We start from the raw sequence: 25,976 nt of genomic DNA on the forward strand, positions 1-25,976 counted from the left end.
AAAGCGATTTACAGTTCCTCACTGAAACTCCACAATTTGTACTTCACTTGCTTGCACACCACCAGTAAATCATCAGTACAATATAGCAAGACTGTGATGTGATGCCAATAGACGTACACACTTCAGTCTCCCACCTATGGATGTACAGATATTTGTATTTCCATGAACTCCAAGACTGTCCTTGGCAATGCAACTGCTTAAATACAGTACGTGCCCTGAATGGCAGAACGCTTTCTAAAGTGTAAAATTGTGTGACTTTTGGTGCTTGCCTGAGAATTTATTTTACTAGAAAATCTAAAGCTTATTTACTAACCTTGTGTGGAATCGGCTTCTATAGCTATTTCTCAATCCCCCCCCCCCCCCATCAGCAGGCTGTCTGGGTCCATACCAACCTGTGCTGCATGCAGATCTTGACTACAGTTAAAAGTTTAATCTGGTCATGCTTGTGCTACCACTTTAGCCTCCTATTGGTCATTCAATGTGAGGTGTGGCCAAACTGACTAACAGGTCAGCTCAGAAAGCAGAATGCAGCCTTTCACAAAAAAGTCAAGATTTGCATATAGCTTCATGTGCCTGTATTTCTGGCTGTGAAGGTTTTGCGTGCGATTTTTTTTCCCCTGAAGCTAACCTTTTTTTTTTTTTCAGCATGTGCTAAGTTTGAATATCCTGTTTTACTTTAATTTTACTTTAGGTGAAATATGGGGCATCCACCTATTCCCATACCTGATGACCAGATTTACAGAAAATATATGAAGCGGGGTTTATAATGGTCCGCCTCATATTTAAACTGCATTTATCCCTGATTTTGTAGAATACAAATGAAAGAACAAGAAGGAAGAATACTAAAAAGTATTTTTATACATGGACCATAATGTAATAGATCTGAATTCCATACCAAGTTAAAGATGGCTATACAGAAAAACATTTTAGTTTAGCATCTAATATTTGTTATGTATCTTATTTGAAACAATTGTTTTGTAATTCTAGATCAAGCTAATGTATGTTTTTGGCTCTGCCATTGTTGCCACTAGCTTCAGAACAGCGTAGTCATTCAACAAACTAGGTTATTCTGTATTAGATCTATCTGAGCATGTTAGGCAAGATGCGCTACAATATTGCAATATCTTTTAATTGCTTTGATGCTCTGGAATCTTATCGCACGTCTCATACACCTTCCTTTCTCTCACAGTAATAGCATACCCTATTAATTTAATTGTCTCCCCTGCTTTGTTTTTTTTATTCACATCACTAATGCACATTACTGTGCTATGCAGACTGTAGGGAGGACACAGGCCTGCTGCTGCATTATTCCGTCTTATTTTTCAGTTTTAGTCACTTTTATGTTAATTTACGTTTCATTTGAGCAGCAGCAAGGCCTCTCCTCTGGTGCTGCTCGATGCCATCTACTCGTTTGTTATTCCTGACTGGTTTGGAGGGGATCACAGTAATGTGTTATGACTTGGACCCCACAGGAGTGTATCTCGCAGTCAGCAGTGAAAACAAAGTTTCAACATCACACTATCAGAGCTAAACAAATAACAGATACTGTGAAAGCCATAATGGATTCCATAAACATCCAGTCTGCTGATAAGAGGTAGGATTGCATGCACTTTATTCATTAATAAATACCATATTTTTATTTTGGTTGAATATATTCTATTTTACATTTCAACAATAAACCTTAGTGCTCTGTATCTTTTTTTGCAGTATATCTAAAATAACAAACACCTTTTAAAATTCAGTGTTCATCAACTATGATCTATAGTATTACATATGAATCAGATATGATACTATACCGGTTGTACACTATCATCCGTTGACTTGTATTGTTTGGGCATTTTCAGAGTGAGTGCAATAGAATACAGGGAGTATGAAATGGACAGGCTGGAGTTTATCCAGTGTCAGATGCAAATCCTCAGTGAAGATGTCAGGAAACGGATAATGCACATCACAGAGGTGGTAAATGCACAGGTGAGGATTACATTCTGCTGCAAGAGTAGCCACAGGCTTGCATGTTTGTTTGTTTTTTGTTTTTTTCAATTTAGTAGTGTGTATATACTGATTATTTTTCAGCTGATTAGCCTGTTTTTTTTTCAAGGTTACCCTATTATGCGGGGGGAATAATGAATGCAAAGGAGTGCTTAGTTCACTCTCCTTTCTGTGATACACAGGTTCACTGTGTTGGCTGTCACATGCCTGCAGCATTACATATTACAGGGCCTGTGTGTTATAATCAGCATGCTTTGACTGGCTGCTGGTGGCATATTGCCATTCTGAATCATCAGTGTGTCAGTAATTGTGGTCATCTGTGCACATTTATTCACAGCCAACATGCAAGCAAACCACTTTGGCTGGCATACTAGTCTGAAGGGTTTACATTATTTTCTTTGACAGGTCCTGTATGGGTGAATAACAGCTGACTGCTGAAAGCAAAGTATCTGATATATACATGTTATGTCTTCTGGAAGAGTAAGCTCTTGTTTTGTGTTTACAGGTTTCCAATGCCATGACTGATGAGATCTGCCATCTTTCCCTCCTGGTGGACAAGTTTGATGGGGACTTTCACCCATTAGCACAGTTCCTGAAACATTATAAAAATGTAAGCTGGATATTACAAGCAGGTTCTTTACTATTGTCTGTGATTATTGTAAGCATATTTTGTTATTTTTGCTCACTGATGATTTACCAGTAGTAGAGATAAATAAATGTTATTAAGGCTGCTGTTTCTAATCAAAGATAGCTTGGCTATTCTGCCAATATAACATATGGTTACGGGGCATGTAGATACCGCCGCACAATCTTAGCTCCAATGTAGGGTGAATAAAAACTGGCTTCAACTCAAATCCTAGATACAATTAAGCCCAATGTGGGTGAAACATGTCCAAGGGGTGTGACTTATGGGCTGAGATTTGAGCTGAAGGCAGTTTTCCATTCACCTTACATTGGTGCTCAATAGAGTGTGCGGCAGGTACCTCCATGCTATGTTATATTTTGGAGAAAGATGTGCTCTATTTCTGCCAGCACCTGAATATTGAGTGTAAACCTGGAAGACTGACACTGCAGGCTTGGAGCAGCACCGATCTGTTATGGTATATGATTATGGGTCTCCGATTAATATGAATATGTAAAACTTTCTGCATGATGGATGATTTTCCCTTTCAGATGCCAATGCCTCTAAAATTGCCATGGAGTGTGTGATTAAAAATTCTGTTGATAAAATATACATTCCATCTCATATATTCAGTTACTGCATGTGCGATTGTTTGATTGTTTAAATAACAGACAAGAGGCAGATTCTTCTTCTGTGTGTTTGTGTTGGGCATTGCTTATTTCTTATGTCTATACAGTGGAGAAAATAATTATTTGATCCCCTGCAGATGTTGTGAGTTTGCCCACTTACAAAGAAATGAAGGGTCTATAGTTTTATCATAGGTGTATTTTAAATGATAGAATATCAACCAAAAATCCAGAAAAAACACACGATACAAATGTTATTTTACTCACTGAACTGCAACTCAATTTATAACTATTTGATCCCCAAGCAAAACATGATTTAATACTTGGTGGAGAAACGTTTGTTGGCAAGCACAGAGGTAAGAGATTTCTTGTAGTTGGTTACCAGGTTTACACACATCTCAGGAGGGATTTTTGTCCACTCTTCTTTACAGATCTTCTCTAAATCCTTAAGGTTTCTCAGCTGTTGCTTGGCAACTCGAAGTTTCAGCTCCCTCCATACATTTTCTATTGGATTAAGGTCTGGAGACTAGCTAGGGCCACTCCATGACCTTTTAATGTGTTTCTTCTTGAGTCACCCTTTTGTAGCCTTGGCGGTATGTTTTGGGTCATTGTCATACTGGAAGACCTATCCATGACCCATCTTCAGTGTTCTGGCTGAGGGAAAAAAGTTGTCACCCAAGATTTCACAATACATGGCCTCGTCCATTGACCCCTCAATGTGGTAAAGTCAGCCTGTACCTTTAGCAGAGAAACAGCCCCAAAGCATAATGTTTCCACCTCCATGCTTGACTGTAGGGATGGTGTTCTTAGGTCATAGTCAGCATTTCAATCCATGGCGGCATATTGTGTTACCAGTGGTTTGTTTGGTGACTGAAGTCTCATTAACAAGCTCCTCCCGTGTAGTTCTGGGCTGATCCCTCACTTTTCTCATGATCACCCTTACCCCATGAGGCAAAATCTTGCATGGAGCTCCAGACCGAGGGCGATTGATGGTTAATTTGTATTTTTTCCATCTGTGAATAATCACTCCAACAGTTGTCTCCTTCTCTCCAAGCTTCTTGCTGATGGTCTTGTAGCCCATTCCAGCCTTGTGCAGGTCTACAATCTAGTCCCTGACTTCCTTTGACCGTTTTGGTCTTGCCCATGGTGTTGAGCTTTAAATGGAAACATTTGTATTGTGTGTTTTCTGGATTTTGGTTGATATTCTGTCTCTATCATTTAAAATACATTTATGATAAAAATTATAAACCCTTCATTTCTTTGAAAGTGGGCAAACTTACAAAATCTGCAGGGGATCAAATTATGTTCACCACTGTATCTGTTTACTCTTGTTCTTTGTAGGAGCTGAATTCACACATAGAGAAGGGGATGGGAAGAAAGCTGGCTGATCGCTGTTCTGCCGCAGTGAATACATCTATACAGAAAGCACAAGAGGACATCATAGGTAACAGTCACTAGTCACTGAAATGACACCTGGTGAACACTGTGAACATATGTTAGATACTGCTCAATATAATGTCTTAAAATGATGAAATGGCTGTCATTTAATCCATGTCCTGCTTCACCTGGACCTGTTGAACGGTATTGGATATAATATGGTGTCCTTTTATGGATCATTCATCAGCCAGACAGTGCAGCATGTATGAAGAAGATTCCAGTCAGTACAAGCTTTTCTATCAGATGTGTGGAGTTGAAAAAAACCTGTTTTGTGATGACTACATCTGCTCCTGTGACCCTGCAACTCTGGGGTAGAAAATCAAAGTCTTTGTGGATCTAGCCATGCTTTTCACTGGGCATTGATATGTGGATCACCTGAACCCTAACACTAAGCCTGATCTGTCAGCCTATTCTTAGCTGCTTCCCAGCAAGGTGGTAACCAGCCATGAAAGTGAAGTTACATTTTTCACTTAAGGCTCTTTAATACAGGCTTACTGCCCTCTGAAAATTGATCCATGGGTGATTTCTCTTCACGGGGCATTATGCTACTGCTTCCTACCTCCTGTGCTTTTTTTTTTTTTTCCTCTTCTTTTTTTTTTTCCTTTTTTTTTTTTTTTTTTTATTTACTGAATGTCAATTTTACATTGTGGTAGATTGACTGGTGATGGTGCATGTCAAGCTCTGCAGCCTGAGTTAAAATTGCTGTGGCACATGTACAGCCCTGCGAGGCTGTAATGTTATGTTACAATTGTACATGACACACTTTTTTTTTTTGCAATTGTTTTTTTCCATGAAAGTGGAGTTACCCTTTAAGCCTATATGTATGTCTTCTACTTGTAATCTCATGAACTGTTTCTGTCATAGCATATAGGATTTGGCAGCATTTTATGTTGGTTTATAAAGCGCTTGAAGCCTCATTTGTGAAAAGAAAATAAATTTGTGCTGTGCTCATAGAAACACTACCCTGCTATACTAGAAAAATACAATAGAAAGTGCAGGTTTCAGTTGCTGTGTTCCTCCTGGTGTCATGAGACCCTTTATTTCTGTATCTGGACAGAACACAGCCAACTCATAAAGTACTGTGGACTTAAAGTATAACTAAAGGCAAAACTTTGTTTTTGTTTTGGATGAAGAGAGATTAGAACACCTGTCAGTTTTTATTGGTGTCTGTAAGCAGATTCATCCTATTAGTCTTCTTTACCATTATCAATGGAAGAGAAAGTAAAATAAAATTCCAAATTTTGGGTTGTCTGCAGAACAGGATTAAAGGGATATTTACCAACGGGGTCACTAGTTCTGGTGACAACCAGGGATTCCCTTACTTTAGAGGGATTTTCTCTAATTTCCTGTTTTGGCTATGGGACAGGAAGTGAAGGGGAATTAACACAATGAGAGACTGATGGCAAAAACGTAACAGGTTTCTAAACCTCCCTTATTCTTCGTTATCGATATCTTTAGTTCTGATTTAACTACCGTATGTTTTTGTGTTAACAAAATTGAGTTTTACAATTGCAGAAAGCTTAAAACCATTGCTGCCATCTGCTGTTCAAAAGGAATATGGCACAGCCCTGCCATGCAAGAAATTTGACCTCAGCTACAATCTGAATTGTGAGAAGCTGTGCAGTGATTTCCAGGAAGACATTGAGTTTCGCTTTTCATTTGGTTGGACGTCACTTGTTAATCGGTATTTGGGTGCCCAAAATGCTCGCCTCCTATTAGGTTTTGCAGAACCAGTTTTTCAGGTGTGTATAGCATTCAGGATACATCAGTTCAAATTAACTTGTTGGTGAACAGTACAGCCATTATTGATTACTTTGCAGTACCAGTAATACAGTAATGGGAGCCAAGAAGGTTCAAATTCACAAAAGTCCAGCTATTATTCTACATTCTCGCTCATGGCACTGTTAGTGCTCCATACCATTAACTAGATTTTCAGTTAAGTGATTTAAAAAAGAATCACAAATATAGTCATGTACTTCATTTACTGAACATGTGTTCTGAGAGAAATACAAAGGTTATTGTTACATTATTAAAATGCTGCTAGCCTGACATTTGTGCTATTCCAATAGTTACAGTACTCTGAGTAACTGCCTTGGAACAAGTATGCATTTCGAGAGTTATGTCTTTAATGGCTGCATCTATGTTTTGGATTATAAAATGCCCTGTGGCCATTGTTATGCACTTTTTTTTTTTAATCAGATAGTTTTTATTAAAGTTTTAAAAAAAATGTTTATACATCATAAAACTAACAAATCAAAACCTTCCACAACAATTGTCTGTTATGCACTTTTAGACACTTTTAGCACACTTTGCATTGAAACAGAGATTCTTGGGTTTGCATATTTTGTAATACGTTTTCAAGCTGGCCAGTTGCTTTCTGTTGTCAGTCCCTGCTCTACCGTACAAGGTGCCAAATGCTTCCATGCACATATTGTACTTTAATGGACACTTAGGGGTTGATCTACTAGAATTGGAGAGTGCAAAATCTGGTGCAGCTATGCATGGTAGCTAATCGGCTTCTAATGTCAGCTTGTTCAGTTTTAAAGGATAGCTAAACACAAGAATAAAAATATAATATATCTTTAAACGTGGCTGCATTCATTTTAATTTTCGGGCTAAGAATATTTTCAGCATTTACAGAAAATAGCTGTTGCTAATGCCAGATATGCAGTCACCTTCTGTTAGGCTGTTATAACATTGTTGCTTTCAGTAAAAGATGGGAGAGGCCTATATTGTGTAGTATTTGGTTTTTCATAAATATGATAGTAGAATATTATGTACCACCTGGATAGGTTGCAGTAGACAACTGAAATGGTATGCTACCTTGTCATACTTCTGACCAGGCACATAAATCCGTCTCTATGCAGATAATTCTTTTGGTGGGTGGGCACACTCTATGCATAAGGAGAACCAGACCTTATTCCCTTAGGGTGGGCTATGTCTGGAGTGGCTGGTAGGAGAAGAGATGCACTAAAAAAGTCCAACAATGCTTGTGTTGCTGAAGCACTCAGCGCTGGTGGATTTTCCAATAGAGCAGGCAATCGTAAAGCCTGTGTCCAGAATAAAATCAATTTTATTTTTGTAGTTGCATTAACATTTTTTTATGTCCGTACAACAGTAAAATAGATTTCTTTTTGCCTGCTCCATTTGCAGAATCCACCAACACCAAGTGCCTCTGCAACACAAGCTGGCCAACTTTTTGGACCTTTTTCAGTACATACTTTTATATGAACGGAAAGTGGAAACGATTTTCTCTTTCTTCTGTAAACTACTAATCCTCCCACCTCTTGATGTAATGAAGAGAGGAAGACGTGTCTGAAGTCCCTACTGGGCAACAACCATGTCTCCCTTCATAGATGCAGTGGAGTGAGTGAGCATAGCTATCCAGGGCAGGAAGTGTTGTTTTTTAGATTACCAGGTGAAAATAAAGGAAAAGTGTGACTGAAAATGATTGTTGCCACTGCACCTAAGTACTCAGATTAAATGCATTTAAAAAAAATGTGCACCATTCCCAACACGTATAACATTTGAAGTGCTAGAGAGGTGTGGCCTCGTTGACACCTTAAGATTCTCTATTCACCTTTTGTGCACTGCTCTACACCCTTTAAGGATAAGTTCAGCTCTAATAACATGTTACACTTGTATTTAGGGTGTGACATTTTACTAATGCAGCAGCAACAATCCTGCATTGTCTTTCTGTACCCACGGTCACAATTAAAAACAGCATGGCTGTGCAGAGCTTCCCCCAAACAGCTGTCATTCAGGCAGATGGCTTATAGTTCTACATGAACTGTGAGGACACCATTTGGTGTCCTCATAGTTCTTTGTTCCTGTACTGAGTGCCTGCAGGAGCCTGACATTGCACCCATGATCTACTGATCGCGGGTGCAATGATTTGCAGGCCCCTAAGAAAAAAAAAATGCACATTTTTTCTTTAACTGCAAAAAATTAGCAGTGAAACATAACTTCTAGCAAACGTTGCACATAAACCGGATTTCTTGTTTGGTATGTATTGCAGTACATATTCAAGCTGGCCAACTTTAGAATGATCCCTCTTAAGTGGTAACGTTTTAAAGAGAATCACTTGACGTAATTCTGCCTATAGACTTTCAACACTTCTGCTTGTTATCCACTTGCCAATTCGTAATGGTTAGTAGTAGTAGTATGATGGGTAGTGTGGTGCACTGGGCAGAGGTCTGTCTGCTAGATGATCCTAAAATATTATGTGCTTTGCCCACTCCTTCTGAGCAGCACATTACTTTCCATTAATCTATAAATCTTTCCATTAATCTATAATGCTTCATTCTCCTGACTATACGGATTGGTGGCGAAACATGTTGGGTGGGGCCTAGCTAGTGATGTCATATACATGCTGATACTCGAGGCTTTGGTGTCTGTTTTTTTATGTGCTCCTATACTTAATGTTGTAAGTATATTTCTGTTTTATTTTAAATACAAAATTGTTTTACGATCTAACACTTTTGCGGTCCTTTGCTCTTCTTCTCTGGAGGGAATGTCTGTTTATTGCACAAGAAGATTCCTTCTGGTGTCTGTCATATTATGCTGAGGGGGTGATGAAAGCATCCCATCAGTGAGATGAGTACTGAGTACGATCACACAAGCATGTATTGATCTCTGGAAAGTGAGATCAATATTTTTGGTAAGAGGCTAATCATTTATTTGGTGGAGGAATCACTTTTGCTCACCACCTTTCAACATTTGATTGAATCTCGGAGAATATTTGTTGGACTGAGCACTTTCACTTTTTATATGGCTGGTTTCACTTTTCATATTGCAGATTGCACTTATTTATTATAAAGTTATGGTTTGTTAGCCTTTTTGTATTGTGAAGGTTCATAAGTGTATGTTGTATTGCTATAAATGTAGAGATGTGCATCAAGTGTACATTTAAATAACTTTCCATTTCTCCACTACCACTCTGTTCATCTGTGGGAAGTGAGAAAAATACCCTTCTTATCACGTGAGAGTGTTGTCAAATAGGAATGGGGAGAAACTCATCAGCCCTGTGATTCTGAACATACACAACTCCTCACTTCTGGCAGCTGGACAGAATGGTTGGAGAATGAAGGAAAGGTAAGTATGTGCTGCTATTGAGGGAGGCAAGAGCAAAGCACAAGTTTCCATTTAAGCTGGAAATTTGTTTGAAAGATTATTTCTTTCCCTGGGGATAACAAACCAGTGTTTTACATTTGATGATAGGTCACATAATTCAGACAGCAGCTTTAGGTATTTTCAGAAATCCCTGACTAAGCCTTCCCATCCAAGGCCTACTTTACTTGGCAATGAATCTCACATTTGTTTTGTTTTTTTTAATCAAATGTGCACATTGGCTTTCTTCTGTTTTAACATGTTTGCAAATTATATGGTTTCAAGTTTAGTACATATCAACTCTTCTTTTCTCAAGGTTCCCCGGCCTGTCTGCACACCAACCACAAGTGCTAACCCAGGGCAGACTCCAGATTCCAAATCACAAGATGAGATCATGGTTACAGTAATGTCTGGATTGGCATCCTTGACCTCAAGAGGTTCTATGGGAGTGATTATTATCGGAGGAATGGTAAGATGATTTCTGGTTGAGAGGTTTACTAAATTCATTGTTTTAAAGGATTTCACACCATCTGGAAATGTTTTTTTCATAAAGTAATTTTTTATTGTTAATATTCTACATCTAATAACAAAAATAGTGCCAGAAGAGGCAAATAAGGGGACAGTCATTATTCCTTGATCCCAGGCTCCAAACACCAACAGTACTATCCCTTAATTTGCAATGACAGGATGCATTAACACTTAGTACAGATACATTACAGCAAGGGTGCTTAACCCATGGCCTACGGAGCCCTCTGATGTGGTCCGCGACCTCAAACCAGGGAAGGACATGCTTGGGATCATCAAACCAGTAATCATGATCTGGGATTGCCAGTCCTCCATTCCAGAGCATCAGAGTGCAGTGAGCTGGCACCAGCAGTGGAGGGAGCAGGGCAGCTGTACCACTAGCTCCTGTCCCAGGCAGAATGATACCAAGTGCACTTCACCTGGGGCTTTTCTAGCAGCCTGAAGAGTACCACATCACTTAAGTGGCCCGCACTCTTCAAAAGGTTGAGCACTTCTGCATTATAGTGTACTACAGTAATTTGCTCCCTGGGTTCCCTGTATGATGAATTTATGGAATTCAACTTACTGTGTTGTCGCAATATACAAATTGTGGCGTAATGTAGGTTAGCCTTGTCTTTTTGTCTCCATGTCAAATAAAGTCATACGCTTTCATTTTCATCCATTGGGGCATACAGGGAAGCCATATGCTGTCAGGTTATACTGACACCTACAAGAGGATTGGATATTGGCAAGCAAAAAAATCTATAGTCCAGCCCAGGATAACCCCTTTTGTTTCCAACATGCCTCGGTGTTTTGGTGTCCTGGGAGGATGGACATGTTCTTCTGTTCTGCTGGAAAAAGTCTATAATCTAATTTTTTTTTCTAGCCTTTTATTCTTCAATCAAGTTTCTTCTCTCCATTGCTGCTTGATCTGGTCTCTTCATGGCAGCTGTCCAGAGCAGCTTTTTCTCAGCTGAGCTTTGCAATGCTGTACTCATCAGACCTTCTTGACTTGATGTTGTGGGGCTTGCCTGGAAGTGACCTTTTTGAGTATTTCTTAAGGCTTTTTTTTGAGTATTGTGCTTAAGGCTTTTTCTAGGCCCTGTTCTAGTTACTAATTAGCAGCGGAACTATCTCATTGTTGGGACTGTTTTGCAGCTCTAATTTTCCTGCTTGCCAGGTGTTTTTACCAAGGAATAGGTTAACACTAATGGACTGAGTGCAGACATCATCTGTTTGGAAGAGTATTTCACATGCATACTCTATGCTCTTTCCTACCATTCAGTGCCAAGGAAGCATCGCTATGCTGCTGCTTTTGCTTTACAAATAGCCACTTGGAGCTTCGATCTCCAGCCCATTCCTGCTGCCTGCCTACAGCGCTCTTGGTCACCTCCAGCTAACTGACCCTCATGAGCTACCAGCTGCGATAGTTTTTGTAAGTACCTGAGATCTTGTCTCATTCCCTGAACTTTCACAACCACATGGTCAAAACATGTCTGTATCTAGACACAGAGGGGACAGTCCTGCTGCAACAAGTGACCCTAGCTCACGCTGGTTCTTCAAAAGTTTGCTGTATGCCTTCTGAAAGCATTTCATAATCAATGTTCTCCCTAACGATACTGGTTAAAATGAAGTTCCCTGCTTCATCATCCAGGTTTTCTAATACAATCACACAATACTTTTTGGCCAAATTCACCCAGTTCCTCGCTGATCGGAAAGGCTGCAAACATGCTTCTGTGCCTTCTCCTGCAGAGTCTGTTTCTGATCTGCCCACAGAATTTAAGGCTGCTGGGCCACCAATTGTACTGTTTGACTTTTGATAAGAGGTTCTCTCAATCTTTCCCTAATGAGATTGTTTTTGGGAATCAAAGTCTTCTGCTGTTATATAAGATTTTAGAGACTGTTTTGGTTCTTATTGATGCAGTCCATACTTTTCTGCATTTGGCGGATAAGCCTGCTGTCTCCAGTTTTACAAAGCCCTTCTTATAACACTCATTCTAGGTATTACTCTGTGGGGATTAGAAGCTTCCTGACGGGTCCCTCATATTTCCCAGATTCTTACTGGACCTGTTTCCATTTGTGAAGGATTGTTAAATGGTGTTCTTTATCCACTGTGGATTTGCCAGTGACCCATCTTAACAGGAAAACCACTAGACCATTAGAGGGCATTCTCACATTGAAGATTCTACTGACCAACATTTAGATTCCCTCATTGAAATACAGTATCTCATTTTGTGGCCATTCTGACTGTAAGCTTAATTTGCCAAGTTGTGGCAGAATGGTTAAAATCTGTCAGAAGAGATCTCTCTACTACAGCAGTGGATCCTTTCATTATAGGTGTATAATAGAGGAGCCCTATGCTTTAGCTGTGATGGCCTACTGGAAGTATCCTAACGCTTGTCTCTCTCATGGGCCAGAAATCTGTAAAAATACACAGCACTCAAATTGAAGTTCTTGGATGTGGACACTACATCCACATCCATGGGGTGTCTCATCCACTTATTCTTTTAAAGGAGGATGTCTGTTTGAACCTACTCTTGACATTATCATCAAGAATATATCTTGAGGACTGAGCATCCACCTGCATCAGCGTAACTCTAAGGAGAGGTTGGCCAAGTCTTCTTCCTCTCCTTCACCTACTTCATGTGCAAGGTCTGGGCTAAGAAACCTGATAAAGGAAACCTTCAGCATGAATGTGTGCCCCCACTTTTTCAAGTGTGGAGATGTTTGTTAAGCCTTGTGGGTTTTTGGGTATTTTCCCTTCGGGTGTGTCGGTGCAAAGAGTGTCCTTTCAGGTTTGCAGATTGATCCCTCGCTTTCAACCCTCTCTTCAGCTTCTCGCCCTGTATCTTCCTGTGCCACCACACAAATTAGCAGACCTACCTCTGCCCCATTGGTGTCTCCAGGATGAAAGGAACCTTGCACTGGTTCCTTTTGCCAGTTTGGTCACAGGAACTGTATCCCAACCTGACCACTGCTGTATTCCCTAGAGAGAGGGACTTGTGAGGCCAACAAGAGGGACCCTCTGACTTGAGCTTGTCAGGAAGGACAAGTTCTTGCTGATCAGAGCCCTAAAGGATGAAACTCTGACTCCTCAGTCTCAACCCTGCACACTGAGCGTTCTTCAGTGGGTGAGTCTCAGTGTTTGCCCTGGGGTCTTCAAATGGCATCTGCATTGTGGGACATTTAGATAACCACCTGTGTAGAAAAATGTCAATGTAGGCCTTGGTAAATAGTTTTCCTGATGGTTCAAATCCCTCCTGCCTAATTTTCATATTGGAGTCTCCCATGTATCTTACCATATTGGTCATGCTGACTCTGTAGGATCAAACCTTGGTTCTGTAAGGAGGATTAGGGGAATGCAGAGTAATATTTTGGCATGGGGAAGAGATGGCTGCAGAAGGGAAGTGGAGGCTCCCTTTTTTTCAAGGCCTTCTTTAATGGTTTGTTTATTTACCTGGTTTGCTCTTTGAAGCTGTAGAGGTTTGATGTAGATGGTTCAAATTTTACCCCATAAACTGTTGAGCAGACTTCTTTAGGTTGGAGCTACAACACTATAACTGGTTGGAGTAAATGTATTAATTTAAAAAACGTTGACACCCTTCTGTATAATTGTCACATCTGCACACTTGTGATATTTTAAGTAATAATTTTTTTATTTTTGTGCAGATCTGGAGAACCGTAGGCTGGAAGCTGATTGCATGCTCTTTGCTGGCATATGGAAGTTTGTACGTGTATGAGAGGCTAACATGGACCACAAGAGCCAAGGAGAGGGCTTTCAAGAAACAGTTTGTAAACTATGCGGCAGACAAACTGCAGATGATTGTTAGCATCACCAGTGCAAACTGCAGTCACCAAGTGCAAAAGTAAGTTAATCTACAAAAAAAGGTTTACAATGTATGCCCTCTAAGCCCTTGTTCACACTGGATCTGACTTTGAAATCATGCGACTTTACAAAGTCACACGATATCAAAGTTGGATGGCAGTGCGACTTGATAGACTTCTGTGTGACTTTATGCAAAGATTTCTATGCCAGTCGCAACCCCAAATCCACAAAAGTAGCGCAGGAACTACTTTTCTAATTGGTGTGACTCCATCGAAGTCTCTAGTCTCATCGATTTGAACAGTTCTATTGCCAATCATTGCATGTGATTTGTCATGCTGTTTGAATGGTCAGCATGCATCAAAACAGAACCGTGAGCAACTAAAAGAAAGATAAAAGTTGCAACTGAAAGTCTGTTAATGTTTCACTCTTTATTAGTGTCACTTTATATTACTTTCTCTCTCCTTCAGGGAGCTGGACAACATTTTTACCCGACTTTGCCAGCAGGTTGATATCACTCAAAGAGATCTAATGGAGTCCATCAACAAACGGTCAGAGGAAATAAAACAGCTAGAGAAAGTTCAAAACCAAGCCAAACTTTTCAGGTAATCAATATGTAGATTTTTGCAAAAATAGTGTATCGTTCTGAGTATTTAATGATGGGGGCATTTAATGGATGAAAGGGTGTTTCAGTTCATCTCAGTTCATGAAAAGTCTCTCTTCCATCTCTTTGTTGGTTAATCTATTTGGCAGATGTGGCTTTCTATTTGGAACAGTGCATTAACCCCATAAAGACACAGTAACATATATGTGGCATTCAGGAGGATGGGCTTTAAACCTGGGTGGTGCATATACATGTTCCCATGTTTGTGCTGGGAACGTGTTTCACAGAGTGCTCCCAGAACAGAGACTGGGCTCTCACTGAGAGCCCTAGGTTTCGTAGTAGCAATGAAGACCTGGGACTTTGGGTTCCCAGTCACCTGATTGCTGTGATAGCTCCTGATTTGATCAATTACCATGCAGCCCACCCATGTGTTTTCTTTCTCCTCTGAATGGAAAGATTTATTGTATCTTTCTATCCTTGCAGGATGTAAACAAATGTGTGTGTAAAGAAAAAAATGGCTAGATTGAAGTTTGATCTAGGTCAGTGGCAGGGTTAGTGCTGGGGTCAACATTAAGGGTCAAAGGTCCAGGTCATTAAATGTTAGGATTTAAAAAAACTCCTTTTTTAAAAATTAGTATCCGTGTCTGACCAATTGAATGCGTTAACGCCCAAATGCTTTAGACAGCGTTTAAATGCGTTAAATGCATTTACAAGTGTCAAGCATTTTTTTTGCCAAAATGCCACTGCCAGGAGGAAAGGTGTCTAAAAAAGATATAGAAACGTCCAGTTTGCATGAGGCCTTAATCTAGACCTAAGATCAAATCCTACCTGCCGGGACATAGTATTCTGATGGCGGCACCTCCTGCAGATAGAAAACACTGATTGGTGGCTGCAGCAGAGGTGTGTAATGTTGTTGGCAATAAAAACAGCTCCCTTGTATATATTTAATGTGTGCAAGTAGCTCTTTGCCTTGCATTCAGCTTTAATGGAGAAATATGGGATTAAAAAAATAACAAACATACATACTCATCACCATGCTACAGCATCTGTGTGAGTGAGAACTACAGTGAAGGAAATAAGTATTTGATCCCCTGCTGATTTTGAATGTTTGCCCACTCACAAAGAAATGATCAGTTTAAAATTCGAATGTTCGGTGTATTGTAATACTGAGAGACAGAATAGCAACAAAAAATTCAAAAGAAATGCATATCTAACAAATTATGCACTGATTTGCATGTTCATGAGGGAAATAAGTATTTGATCCCCTTCACAAAACATGACTTAGTACTTGGTGGCAAATCCCTTGTTGGCAATCACAGAGGTCAGACGTTTCCTGTAGTCTCACATCTCAGGAGGGATTTTGGCCCACTCCTCTTGGCAGATCCTCTCCAAGTCATTAAGGTTTGGTGGCTGACGTTTGGCAACTCGAACTTTCAGCTCCCTCCACAGATTTTCAATTGGATTAAGGTCTGGAGACTGGCTAGGCCACTCCAAGACCTTAATGTGATTCTTCTTGAGCCACTCCTTTGTTGTCTTGGCCTTGTGTTTTGGGTCATTGTCATGCTGGAACACCCATCCACAACCCATTTTCAATGCCCTGGCTGAGGGAAGAAGGTTCTCACCCAAGATTTGACGGTACATTGCCCTGTCCATCTTCCCTTTGATGCGGTGCAGTTGTCCCGTCCCCTTAGCAGAAAAACCACCCCCAAAGCAGAATGTTTCCACCATGTTTGACAGTTGGGATGGTGTTCTTGGGGTCATAGGCAGCATTCTTCCTCTTCCAAACAAGGCGAGTTGAGTTAATGCCAAAGCGCTTGATTTTGGTCTCATCTGACAACAACACTTTCAACCAATCGTCCTCTGCATCATTCAGATGTTCAGTGGCAAACTTCAGACGGGCCTGGACATGTGCTCTCTTGAGCAGAGGGACCTTGCGGGCACTGCAGGATTTCAATCCTTGTTGGTGTAGTGTGTAACCAATTGTTTTCTTGGTGACTGTGGTCCCAGCTGCCTGGAGATCATTGACAAGATCCTCACCTGTAGTTCTGGGATGATTCCTCACTGTTCTCATGATCATTGACACTCCACAAGGTCAGATCTTGAATGGTGCACTAGACTTAGGGAGACTGACAGTTGTTTTGTGTTTCTTCCATTTGTAAATGATTGCACCAACTGTTGTCACCTTCTCACCAAGCTGCTTGGCGATAGTTTGGTAGCCCAGTCCAGCCTTGTGTAGGTTTACAGTCTTGTCCCTGACATCCTTGGACAGCTCTTTGGTATTTGCCATGGTGGAGAGTTTGGAGTCTGATTGTTTGATTGCTCCTGTGGACAGGTGCCTTTTATACAGGTAACAAAATGAGATTAGCAGCACTCCCTTTAAGAGACTGCTTCTAATCTCAGCTTGTTACCTGTATGAAAGACACCTGGTAGCCAGAAATCCTGCTGAATGATAGGGGATCAAATACTTATTTCCCTCATGAACATGCAAATCAGTGCATCATTTGTTAGACGTGCATTTCTTTTGACTTTTTGTTGCTATTCTGTCTCTGTGTTACCATACACCTACCATTCGATTTTTAGACTGATCAGCAGGGGATAAAATACTTATTTCCTTCACTGTAAACGATCATATGATGGCTGATCACTCAGCTCTCAGTCTGCTCCAAGTGGAAAGCAGTAATTATAGGCAGGCCATAGATGAGCGATTTTTCTTTTCTGCAGTTCCTCTCATGCAGCTATTGTGTTCTATCAGCAGGCAAGGCTCCCTGCTGGTAGAACACAATAATAACTGCTAGCGGCTATAGCCCCTTGCAGTAATCGCATCCAAAAAATCTGGCAGGCTGGCTGTTTAGAAGTTGATTGATAGATCGACTTCAGTACAACCAGCCTGCCCATACATGATTCAAATCTCAGCCGATCCCTGCTGAACCAGCCAAGGTTCAATCCATCTCTGGCTGGCTTTAGTCACTGCTCTCTACTCTGCTCTTCAAGTGCTCGCTGGAGCACCAGGCTTGGGAGGTACTGGCTCTGGCTCCAAGTTGCATGCTGAAAGGATATGGAGCTGTCAGTTGGGCAGCTGGGTGGATCCTGACAATATTGATTATACTGTTTAGTTTTAGCTCTGTCACAGGAAAACAAAAGTGAATGTACTCCTCTGACCCTCAAAGGAAGCACGGCCAGAAAGCTCTGGCCATACTTCTATTTTAAATATATTTCACGTGTTCTTCATTGTTTTGCCAATTTCTACGGCCTGTAAATGCTGTGAATGTTTGTTTGTACATTTTCAAATAAAAATATATTCAACCATAAATATATTTGACACCTTGTGTAGTTTATTTCTACTTGCTATATCTGAATAGGTCACAACAATTTTTGTCTAAATAATTTAGGGCAACTATGTCTATAATTTAGCTTTTCACTTTTGTTTAAGCTGCAATTTATCTTTTTTTTTTTCCAGAAACAAAGCGGTTCATCTTGAAAATGAGCTGGATCATTTCACAAAGATGTTCCTTAACCAGGACAAGTGAAAATGTTAATAGAAAGTTTCTGAACTATGTAGAGATGAGTAATATCAAGCTTTTCACTGGGCTCCACCTAACTAATGGTTACATCACTTACCAGCTGGGCCTGGAAAACAGTGTGACACTTGCCGATCAATGAGAGAGCTGCTCACTGGATACTGTACAGCGCTTTCAGGACTACCAGTGTTGGTATTACACAGTTACAGGTCAGCCAGCTGGCACACAGGTTACGTGTTAGTCATTGCTACCAGAATCTCTTTCACTCTTCTTCACCTTTTTTCTAAAGACAATTTTGGAAGTTCGTCTAAATTTAAAGTATGATTAAGCAGCATTTGAACGTAAAACATATATATTTATTTTAATATATAAAAAATATGGACACACTGTTGAATGCAAAATGCAATATTTTGGTACAATGTTTGTAACACGTTTGCTAATGGCAGATAAATCCAATATGTATTTCTGCTTCACTACACCCCACCTTGTGCCTACTTGGGTAAATATCATTTGGGATTTTTACATGTATGAGCAGCTAATTTCCATTTGTGTATTTAAACTATCTGAGGACTTTGAAGAGCAACTGTTAAGAAGGACATTGCTGAACCTTTGGAAATTCTAGGTGCTTGGCTGTTGTGATGACCTTCCAACCTTAAAGTATAACTAAAGGCAGAACTTCTTTTTTGTTTGTTTTGGATAGAGTGGAGAAGGATTTGACCTGTCAGTTTTTTTTTTTTTTTTTTATTGCTACCGGTATCCCCTTTGGGGGGATACGCCCTCTGTGTAATACCAACTTTTCTGTTCTCTTTGAAAAGTGAAAGTAAAAGAAAACCTCAAATTTGGGGTTGTCCCCAGAACAGTAAGAGGGGAAATCTTCCAATGAGGACACTAGTTCTGGTGACAACCAGGGATTCCCTTATTTTGGATATGGCTGTGCGACAGGAAGTGAAGGGAAATCTCCTTAGTCAAACACATGTGTAAAAAAAAAAAACAAAAACTGGTTTTATTACCTCCCCAAAATGTGGGGAAAAAGTTTTGCCTACAGTATACATTGAGTCCCTAAACCAGGTCATGTATGCATATCAGAAAAGTGAAGGTAAAGTCAGGTCTATATTTGTATTCTTGTTTTAGGTCAGGAATCTAGGGCCCATTCACATTCATGTGTGCTGATGTTTTTGTCACAACTTGCAGTGTTAGGTATCCATTTTTAAGGGTCCTCTGTGTGTGTATTCATGGGCTGACAAATATATCTGCATAATGTTTTCCAGTGCACTGCAAGGCACTGTTCTTGTGAATTGCTGATGGCCAGTTATGTGTATTTGGTTGGTGTAAGCACATTGGAGTGTCATTAAAATTATTGGCAATACACAAAGCAAGATACAATAGGAGACAGAATCTGGAGCAGCTGTACATGGCAACTAATCAGCTTTCATTTCCAAAGCTTAACTTGGAAGGTGATTGGTAACTATGCATGGCTGCACCAGATTGTGTGTGTGCTCCAGTTGCAGAATATTCCACCCAGTGTGAATGTACTCTTAAAGTATTAACAGAAGAAAGTCTGCATGACCAGTAGATCTTCAGATGTACAGTCAGTAGTGATGACTTTCTAATTTCTCTCATGACAGGTTTCTTTTAAAGGGTAATGAAACTTTCGAACACCTGGGATAAGTTCTTCCAGCAGTTTGTAGTCTGTTTCTCAAGCGATTACACATGTTCAGTGCAGCAGTTTATAGGTGTACTAAAAGCTGCCCCGCACAGGAATGTAGACTAGATGCCTTCATTTTTCACTGGCCTGATATGTAGCTACAGTGCAGACAGGCTAAATGTAATCAAGATAAATGGGTATGTGATGGCAGTCCTCAAAGCAGAGGTAGCTGGTATTTTTTTCAATGATGTGTAGTATACATGAATAATGTAGAAGTACCGCTATCCTTAATTGTGATTTTGTGTGCAGATAGATGGTGCTGATATGATGCTTTATTAAGTGGCGAGACGCTTTTCAGAGCATTTCACAGGTAGTGAGGGGGCGATATGTTGCCCGTTTTAAGCCTAAACAAGCTACACAGCCCCGCCATGCATTGCACAGAGTTGAGGCACAGTCCAATTCAGTTCATGCCGAATGCAACAGAGGGGATCGTTTTTGCTGTGCCATGTGTACACCCTGTCTGCTGCCTTTGCAGCTTAAGGGTGAGCAGTTGGAGGGTGGTAAAAACAGGCGGCTCAGTTGTGTAAACAGTCTTATAGTTTACATAGATGACAACTAAGGAACAGGTATGTTGGATGTTGCTCCAGTTGGAGGCCTGTTGTAGGGCTCATTTAGCCTTTTGTTCCTGACTTGATTTTTGCCCCATATAAAAATAAAAACAACTCTAAAGCACCTGAAGCATTTTACATGCTTCTGAATCATTCTGCTTCAATAGTTTGTCACTGTCCTGAAACAAGCATGTAGATTAGGACTCCTAGCTTTCTATGACTTTCTTCATCTTCACATCGGGTCATTCACTGGAAAGCATGCCTCTCGAATAGAAGTTTCTGCAGGAAGTCAGCAGTAACAGCCTCTGTGGCAGGTTTTACTTGGGATGTGAACTCTTAGATCTTGGTCTACACCTTCGCAAAGATTATCAGTTCTTATGATCACCCCCTTTAGGCAAGGCAGCTAATGTGCTGTGACTATTCATTATGAGGGTTTACCAGAAAGATGGTAGGATGACATCCTGGATAAGGTGAAATGAGGACACCACTTTGGCCAAAAAAAAAAAAAAAAAAGCTGTGGTTCTCAGGACTTTTGTATAATGCCAGCTCCGATACTCATATAGCAGAAGTGATGTCTATTATTACACATCGATTCCTGATAATTACTGCAAAAATTATAGATTTTTTTTTTTTTTAGATAAGCCACACAGAGAAACTGTTATCTGGACGGAAAATCTGGAAAGAGCTTGAATTCATAATGCATAATATACTCCATTAGACACCCTCCTAGTCTGTTCGCTTTCTTGTACATGGATCAATATAAGATATGGCTACTGTGGAAAGCCAAAAAGGTCCATGGGTAGTATGGAGCAATGCATTCCTTCCCATGGAAAAAACAAAGTTAAACTTAGATGAGCAAAAAGTTGGAAGGGCTACAAATAGTTATTCAGGTTTGATACATGTTTACAATTTCCTTTCCGTTCCTGGTATATTTAAGATGAAGGTGTCATTTTTCGATACAGTAATATATGTGTATAAATCTGTTTGTGAGCCAAAACAATAAAGTGAAGATATGTATTTCCCACATTTGTTTCTGTGTTATTGCAAAGGCGTGTTCTAATTACCGGGATTTCAATAAACTGATTTTCTGTGGTCACAAATCTCTAACTTCTTTTGGGGGGGGGGGTTGTCACCAAGGCTTGAGCTACAGCTATATAAATTTGAACAAATGACACTTAAAATTGACATGGTGTATTCTTTCTCATAATCTAAATTGGCCTTTCCCAATCTTTTTATGCCTGAGGAACCCCTGAAATAACTTTCATACCTACGGCTCATGGGACATTAGCGCGATTAGTTAGATGTAAGTCTAAAAATAAAAATAACACAAACCCGAAATGTGCATTGGGGCTCGGTAGAAACACTATGGATACTAGTGGAAAATACATATGAACAGTGTCGCAGAACCCTAGTTTAAATGCCCTTATCTATGTCTAGGAGGTGCTAAATGTGAGACTCCCTGTACAGAGTAGAAAGAAATATACAATTCCCCATGGGCCTTCAACGACCAGGAGCAATACCAAGTATATACAGTGAGGGAAATAAGTATTTGATCCCCTGCTGATTTTGAATCTGCCCACTCACAAAGAAATTATCAGTCTAAAAATTGAATGGTAGGTGTATTGTAACAATGAGAAACAGAATAGCAACAAAAAATTCTAAAGAAATGCATGTCTATCAAATTATGCACTGATTTGCATGTTCATGAGGGAAATAAGTATTTGATCCCCATCATTCAGCAGGATTTGTGGCTACCAGGTGTCTTTCATACAGGTAACAAGCTGAGATTAGAAGCAGTCTCTTAAAGGGAGTGCTGCTAATCATTTTGTTACCTGTATAAAAGACACCTGTCCACAGGAGCAATCAAACAATCAGATTCCAAACTCTCCACCATGGCAAAGAGCTGTCCAAGGATGTCAGGGGCAAGATTATAGACCTACACATGGCTGGACTGGGCTACCAAACTATCGCCAAGCAGCTTGGTGAGAAGGTGCCAACAGTTGGTGCAATCATTCCAAATGGAAGAAACACAAAACAACTATCTGTCTCCCTAGGTCTGGTGCACCATGCAAGATCTCACCTCGTGGAGTGTCAATGATCATGAGAACAGTGAGGAATCATCCCAGAACTACACGTGAGGACTTTGTCAATGATCTCCAGGAAGCTGGGACCACAGTCACCAAGAAAACAATTGGTAACACACTATGCCGACAAGGACTAAAATCCTGCAAGGTCCCTCTGCTCAAGAAAGCACATGTCCAGGCCCATCTGAAGTTTGCCACTGACCATCTGAATGATGCAGAGAAGGACTGGTTGAAAGTGTTGTGGTCAGATGAGACCAAAATCGAGCTCTTTGGCATCAACTCACCGCGTTTGGAAGAGGAGGAATGCTGCCTATGACCCCAAGAACACCATCCCAACTGTCAAACATGGTGGTGGAAACATTCTGCTTTGGGGGTGTTTTTCTGCTAAGGGGTCAGGACAACTGCACCGCATCAAAGGGACGATGGATGGGGCAATGTACCGTCAAATCTTGGGTGAGAACCTTCTTCCCTCAGCCAGGGAATTGAAAATGGGTTGTGGATGGGTGTTCCAGCATGACAATGACCCAAAACACACGGCCAAGGCAACAAAGGAGTGGCTCAAGAAGAAACACATTAAGGTCCTGGAGTGTAGCCAGTCTCTAGACCTTAATCCGAATGAAAATCTTTGGAGGGAGCTGAAAGTTCAAGTTGCCAAACAGCCACCAAACCTTAATGACTTGGAGAGGATCTGCCAAGAGGAGTGGGCCAAAATCCCTCCTGAGATGTGTGCAAACCTGGTGGCCAACTACAGGAAATGTCTGACCTCTGTGATTACCAACAAGGGATTTGCCACCAAGTACTAAGTCATGTTTTGTGAAGGGGATCAAATACTTATTTCCCTCATGAACATGCAGATCAGTGCATCATTTGTTAGATATGCATTTCTTTTGAATTTTTTGTTGCTATTCTGTCTCTGTGTTACAATACACCTACCTTTCAATTTTTTTCTTTGTGAGTGGGCAAACATTCAAAATCAGCAGGGGATCAAATACTTATCTCCTTCACTGTACCTATCTATTCACATTGTACAACATGCTACCAATTTTCCCAAGGACATACACTAGGGGACATTGTATTAGATTTATTGCTTGTATGCACTACACAACAGTCCCCATTAAAAAAAACATACACTATATTGCCATAAGTATTAGGACACCCCTCCGATCACTGGATTCAGGTGTTCCAATCACCTCCATGGCCACAGGTATATAAAAGCAAGCACCTAGGCATGCAGACTGCTTCTACAAACATTTGTGAAAGAATAGTTTGCTCTCAGTTCAGTAAATTCAAGCATGGTACTGTGATTGCCACCTGTGCAATAAGTCCATCCGTGAAATTTCCTTGCTACTAAATATTCCACAGTCAACCTAATGGTATAACAAAGTGGAAACTGGGAACAGCAGCAACTCAGCCAAAGTGGTAGGCCATATAAAATGACAGAGTGGGTCAGCGCATGCTGAATCGCGCAGAAGTCGCCAGCTCTTTGCAGGGTAAATAGCTAAAGAACTCCAAACTTAAAAAGAGAACAGTACTTGTCTGACTGCATTGTGCCAAGTTTGGTGGAAGGAGGATTATGGTGAGGGGTTGGGCTTGGCCCCTTAGTTCCAGTGAAGGGAGCTCTTAAATCATCAGCATACCAAGACATTTTGGACAATTTCATGCTCCTAGCTTTGTGGGAACAGTTTCCAACATGATTGTGCACCTGCACAAAGGACCATAAAGACATGGATGAGCAAGTTTGGGGTGGAGGAACTTGACTGTCCTGCACAAAGTCCTGACCTCAACCTGATAGAACACCTTGGGGATGAATTAGTGCTGAGATTGTGAGCCAGGCCTTCTCATCCGACATCAGTGCCTCACAAATGCACTTCTGGAAAAATGGTCAAACATTCCCATACACACTCCTAAACCTTGTGGACAGCCTTCCCAGAAGAGTTGAAGCTGTTATACAGGGTGCATCAACATAACTTCCTTTTTTTGAAATGCGTGCCATTCAGGCTGTAGCGGCCATAGCGGGGCGGGAGTGGTCTCAGGCGACAGGCGTAGTTCTAAAGTTTTTGTTCTCTTCCAGGTCAGTCATCATCATGCGTTGGAACAGTGAGCAGCGTGACAGTGAATTCAGACCAGTATGTGAACATGTTGGAGGAATTTGTTTTTCCACGACTTGATGAATTGGACTTAGGGGACGTTTGGTTCCAACAGGACGGAACAACGGCTCACACTTCAAGAGCATCAATGGCTGTTTTAAGGGAACACTTCCCAGAGCGACTCATCTCAATAAGGGGCGATTTAGAGTGGCCAGCCCTCTGCCCCGATTTGGCCACTTGAGACTTTTTTGAAATCCCGCGTTTATGTAAACCGTCCAAGGACCCTACAAGACCTGAAGGCCAACATCCGTGCAGAAATTGCCAACATACCCACTGCTATGCTGGTAATGGTCATGAAAAACGCCAGCAATTGGCTTATTCAGTGTATGGACAATGGGGGGCGTCACTTACCTGATATGATTTTCAAAACAGAACTTTACATATGTACCTACATTATTAAAGACAAAAACAATTCTGATTCATAAAATGGGTTTTATTGCATTTTGAAAAAAGGAAGTTATGTTGCCGCACGCTGTAGCTGCAAAGGGTGGGCCAACTCAATATTGAACCCTACGGATTAAGACTGGAATGCCATTAAAGTTCATGTGCATGTAAAGGCAGGCATCCCAGTACTTTTGGCAATATAGCGTATACACTTTTTCTGAGAGCTCTACAAGCTTTCAAAATTCAGCACTTTGAACAGATGTAGAAAAGAGAAAACTGCAACCAGACAGGTACAACTTATGTATGAGGATTTGTTTAATCCCTGTGTATCAAAGGGGCCAGTCACTTCACTGGGTATACAGTTAGGTCCATATATATTTGGACACAGGCACAATTTGTTTTTTTCAGGTATTTACCAGAACATATTCAAGCTATAGTTATAGAACGGATATGGGCTGAAAGTGCACACTCTCAGGTTTAATTTTAGGCTATATACATCCAAATTGGAGGAATGGTTTAGGAATTACAGCTCTTAAAGATTAGCCATCTCCCCTCTTTTCCAAAGGACCAAAAATAATTGGACAAATGAATATAATCAAATAAAATTTTCATTTTTAATATTTTGTTGAGAATCCTTTACTGGCAATGACTGCCTGGGGTCTGGAAACCATGGACATTACCAAAGACTAAGTTTCCTCCTTTCTGATGCTTTGCCAGGCTCTAAATGCAGCTGTCTTTGTTTGTGGGTCTTTCTGCCTTTAGTTTTATTTCCAGCAAGTGAAATATATGCTCAATTGGTTTGAGATCAGGTGATCAACTCAGCCATTGTAGAATATTCCACTTTTCCTTCAAAAGCTCCTGGGTTGCTTTTGCAGT

General features: G+C 40.6%; 1 protein-coding gene across 1 annotated transcript in view; it reads left to right on the forward strand.

The window, feature by feature from the left end:
* MFN1 (mitofusin 1) overlaps nt 1-21,509 on the forward strand; it is a 48,677-nt gene extending 27,168 nt beyond the window's left edge. The window contains exons 10-18 of the mRNA XM_089675544.1: nt 1,473-1,594; nt 1,845-1,971; nt 2,495-2,599; nt 4,579-4,681; nt 6,190-6,416; nt 10,100-10,252; nt 13,957-14,153; nt 14,581-14,715; nt 18,172-21,509. Of these exons, the coding sequence (XP_089531670.1) occupies nt 1,473-1,594; nt 1,845-1,971; nt 2,495-2,599; nt 4,579-4,681; nt 6,190-6,416; nt 10,100-10,252; nt 13,957-14,153; nt 14,581-14,715; nt 18,172-18,241 (1,239 nt within the window). The 3' untranslated portion in view covers nt 18,242-21,509. The remainder of the gene's footprint in view (nt 1-1,472; nt 1,595-1,844; nt 1,972-2,494; nt 2,600-4,578; nt 4,682-6,189; nt 6,417-10,099; nt 10,253-13,956; nt 14,154-14,580; nt 14,716-18,171) is intronic.
* Nucleotides 21,510-25,976: the final 4,467 nt, after the last annotated feature.

Source organism: Staurois parvus, unplaced genomic scaffold (assembly GCF_062004578.1).
Source record: "Staurois parvus isolate SC_StPar_1 unplaced genomic scaffold, SC_StPar_1.0 ptg000155l, whole genome shotgun sequence".
Classification (NCBI taxonomy): Eukaryota; Metazoa; Chordata; class Amphibia; order Anura; family Ranidae; genus Staurois; species Staurois parvus.